The following is a 4,616-nucleotide window of genomic DNA, read 5'->3' as shown; positions in this document are numbered from 1 at the left end:
GCGAAGTACACATTTAACGAGAAGTTCAAAGCTATGAAATTGTCGAACCGAATGCAGCAAACCAGCTGAGTTTTAGAAATCGGGAATTTGAACATATATAGATGTGCTATTCTTTCGTATTTTCAACAACGTTAAATTCGCGGCGAGGAGAAAATGAAAAATTTTTCGTAATTGCTCTGGCCTCGAGCTCGCGTTATAATTTTATAATTTTCCCATTCTGCCTGATATTTTCCCCTTTCCCTACCAGCACACTCGTAGCTTGTAGTTTCCCAACTCTCAGCTTACAGCCTTCGGACAATTGCCCGTTGCCCGATGCTTTTTCAGTGCTAATCGGCAAGCTCTCGAAAACAACCGAATCATATACACCCTACCAATCGTTCCTTTTTGAGAGAAGGAAATTCCTCCGCCCGCTTTTTAGTAAAAATACCCATCCGCCAACCGAGAAATCTATTACCATAACTTTTTTGTACGAGGAGTTATTTTTGCTACAATGAAGAATTAACCGGCAGGTGATCGAAGATATTGGATTTTCGCGCCGATAGATCTGATATGGAAGGATACGGATAGCCCCTAACTTGAAGGTCGTGCATAGACAGCTGTACTTTTTCATTGTTATCAGGTCATCTTATGCTAATAATTATAATTGCTATTTCAATCGTATTTCGATTGCATCTTTGCCATACACTACGACTATTCTGCTGAAAAACACTAAAATATAAATAAAATGTAAATAAAAAAAGATGCAATGCGGTAAGTAAAGCTATGCACAAATAAATATTTCAGATATTTGCTTTTCAGCATGTTTCGTCTTTATGTTAAAGCGTGGATAGGTATATTTTCGTCATTTACAAGATATTGAACTGTCTGCTGTTGACAAAGTGCGTCCTCAAGTTTAGCGTAGAGGGCGTTATTCTGTGGGCACAGAGAAAGACTTTGGTTCAGCTGCTGGATTCGACTGGAGCTGCATTGCTTGAGATATCACCCGCGAGATATCAATGGCGGCAAAAAAGGCAACGTTCCTGGAGGAAATTGACGACAATTTTTTGTCTTGTATCATTTGCTCAGAGCGGTACAAGAATGCAAAACTGCTGCCGTGTCTTCACAGCTTCTGTGAGCCGTGTCTTGATAAGCTGGCAGAGGAAGGAGGGACGATAACCTGTCCAATATGTCGACGTTCACACCAACTTCCGGGTACCGGCGTGGCAGGTATTGGTGCCAATTTGTTTATCAACGAATTGGTTGAAATTGTCAGAAAACGAGAAGAGACTTTTGCATATGCCAGAGTGTGTGAAGGATGTGAACAGGCCGAGAGCGTAAAACATTGTCTGGAGTGTGGAGTAGACATGTGTAATAACTGCGCTATTCCCCATTCGCGATTACGCATCTCACGATCTCACCATTTGATGACCTTGGAAGAATATGAAGTAGCAAAGTCCGATGACCCCGCCTCTTTGCAGCCTCCGGTGTACTGCACCCGTCACTCAGACAATCAGGTGGACTTGTACTGTGATACGTGTGAGATAGCAATCTGTTATAAGTGTGCAGCATTAGATCATGCGAGACCAGAACACAGTTACATATACTTAAAAGATGCTGCCCATGGCTTCAGTGAATATTTGGAGGATATGATCGACCGAGTAAAAGCGAAAGAAGTTGCACTCAATGAAGGCAGAGCTGTCGTCACCGAAGTGGTGAAATCTCTCGATGGCTGCTACCAAGCAGACGAAGAGAGCATGAAACAGCACATCCAGAAAACAATCGATGACGTCACTCGAATGATACGTGAAAATGGTGATAAACTTCTCCAAGAATTGAAAGACGAGTATGACAAAAGGAAAGTAAACTTAAACGCACAGCTGAAAGAATTGGAGTGCAGAGAAAGTGACATGTCATATGCAAGAGAGTATGCAGAAAGACTGATGCATTATGGAAATGCCGCACAGTTGATGTCAGCCAAGACAGGAATTTCAGCTCAAATGGAAGAATTACTGAGAGTGGGAACAAAAACGGATCCTGTCGAGACTGACAACATGGAGTTTCAACCATCTGTTGATTTCTGTAAAACGAAGACCATTGGTGTTGTCCATACATCTGCACGCAAAGTGGTCAATAATTGTGAGTATTTTCGCATGAATGAAGACTTAAACATCACTTCAAAAAACAGAGATAGCGTCATACATGCCCTAATAGTTTATGCTGTAATAACAAATCCCGATAAAATATAAGAACATATAATACCAAAAGATAATAGTGATGGCAAATTTCATTTGAAAACATGAGCCAAGATTACAATAAATCATTTTCGGTGTCAAAAAAACAAAAAAACATCATTAGATTGACAAATCACATTTGACACAATTCTGTATATATACCGGGTATATATGTGTGTGTGTGTGTCCTCTCATAGATGTTCATGAATTTAGCAAATCCAATCAGTGCCAGGTGCTATAGTTCACATATTTCATATTTCCTGCCACCTTTTCTCGGTATCTCTCAGTCATCATGTCAGTCAGTCATGACATCCTTTCACACCATTCACAAATTAAAGCATTTGGTTTCGAGATGCCAAGTTTCGTCAAGAGATGGAAAAGCTAGCTATTTATCTTGAAAGGTAGTCCTGCAAGGTGATTGGACATTTGTGTGCACGTATTGCATAATTCTTACAGAAATGCAGCTTAATATAATTAAGTGCCATCTTACTAAATAATAGCTGAAACTTTGCTCTGTCAGTTGAAGGGGTCAGTAAAGAAAAATAATGTCAGCTGTTTTGAAGAATGTTTGTATGTGTATTCTGACTATTCACTGTTTTTAAGTTTTATCACAAACTTTGAGGCAATTAATTCCTTAAATCATTTTCATTCGGTTTCTTTGAGAATTATCAATATTATCTTCAGAATATTATAATCAAATCAGACTGATATATTTATGACTCTCAAATGTGATCTTCAACTTTCACAGTATATTCCTGGTTGTTTGTTCAAAATGACAGCAAAACTACTGATATATTAGTTTGACTATATCCAATAAAGATATTCAAACGTGACTTCTTAGTAAGATACGAGGTGTGTCATACTCACTGACTTTGCTCAATAAAGATATAAGTCATATCTATACAGTTTATGGTGATCAAATAGGATCGCAGTATTATTGACAATGTGTTTTTTTAATATTCTCCAGCATATACTCATACAAGAACTCTCTCCTTTGTCCCCACCTTTTAGGCCCTTCATCTCAATTTAAGGGAGCAGGCAGCCAGTTGTTAGAATCTCCTTCCCAACCACGGGATTCCACGGATGAAGACGGAGCAGCTGGTCCAAGTGATGACATCCACTGTAAGCCAACTGTAGCACTCCAAAAGACCGTGAATGTAATAACTGGTGAAGAAGGGGAAGATGAACTATATTCTGCGCGGGCCAAATTGTACCTGTTTGATAGGGCTACATCACAGTGGAAAGATCATTGCATTGGTGATATTAAAATGCTAAAACACAGAAAGACAGGTAAAGTAAGGATACTCATGAGGAAGGAGCCGGTATTGACAGTCTTTATTTTTGTGTTAATCTTTACCTAACTGCTGAAATGAAGCTTCATCCAATCACAGGATCAGGCAGTGCCTTGCTGCGGGAACCCCGTAGCGAACCTCTTGCAGTGAAGTTCGAAACTCTAGAAACAAAAATTTGAAGGATTCCAAAGGATGCTCAGTAAAGCCATTAAGGATTTTGGGGAAGCTTCTTAGGAGAAATCTTCAAGTATTTCTCGTAACGCTAAAAATCAAAATACTGTAGGTGTGAATGCCAATTTGAATCTTCTTGAGTTACGTCCAGAGAGTGAAAGATATCTAGCTTGTTCACCCGGAGCCTCCACCCTTAGCTTGCTATCAATGATTTGAAAACAAGCTACAATGTGAAGATTATCTAAAATCTATCAATGATTTCAAAGGTGCTCGATTAAAGTCAAGATAATATACTCTTGATCCGAAATATGAAAGACATGAGAGAAAATGCCGAGAGAGTTTGACCGGTTGACCTCGCTGTTAATTTTATGCAGGAAATTACAATAACAATGCTTGGTCGAATGACGCAGTGCCTTGAGGGTGGGATCACCAGTGGTATATGAGGAGGAGTACCTTCCCGATGGTGATAAGTGGTGCAGATTACCGTCGCCTAGGTGACTGGCGTATACGCGTGCCAAAAGACACCTATGGTTGATTTCCTGTTGACCAGTCGGATGGCAGAGTTGCAAATACCTGGACTGAACCATTTGGTTTTTTGTGGGTGTCGGTGGTACTTTGACAATATAAGTAAAAATGCACATATATTGAGTTTATTGTCTTGTTTATGAGCGGCCAGTATTTCCAACAGCATAAATTATGTGCATTTGCCCTTGAAGGAATAAATAATTTTCGAATAAAACATCGCGAATGTAACTACATTCCTTAAGCTCGACGTACACTTAAGTGCCCCAAAGAACCATGAAATCGCCCGACTTTCGATTGAAGAGATGAGTTTTGCCAAACCGCGTATACAGAAAAAGTGGCAGATGATTTTATTTTTAGAATCATAGACACTATAGCGAGATGTAAAAAATGTGAAACAGGCTCCCCACCTAACTATCCT

At 39.6% G+C, this 4,616-nt stretch overlaps 1 protein-coding gene across 1 annotated transcript; it reads left to right on the top strand.

The window, feature by feature from the left end:
* The first annotated feature begins 925 nt into the window (after window positions 1–925).
* On the top strand, window positions 926–4,002 carry LOC139135364 (E3 ubiquitin-protein ligase TRIM56-like). The gene is made up of 2 exons (XM_070702719.1): window positions 926–2,115; window positions 3,222–4,002. The coding sequence occupies exons 1-2, from the start codon at window positions 996–998 to the stop codon at window positions 3,569–3,571; spliced, it is 1,470 nt and encodes a 489-aa protein (XP_070558820.1). The 5' UTR covers window positions 926–995; the 3' UTR covers window positions 3,572–4,002.
* Window positions 4,003–4,616: the final 614 nt, after the last annotated feature.

Source organism: Ptychodera flava, chromosome 1 (genome assembly GCF_041260155.1).
Source record: "Ptychodera flava strain L36383 chromosome 1, AS_Pfla_20210202, whole genome shotgun sequence".
NCBI lineage: Eukaryota > Metazoa > Hemichordata > Enteropneusta > Ptychoderidae > Ptychodera > Ptychodera flava.
The sequence above is the reverse complement of the archived record's forward strand: the minus strand, read 5'-3'. Positions and strand labels throughout refer to the sequence as shown.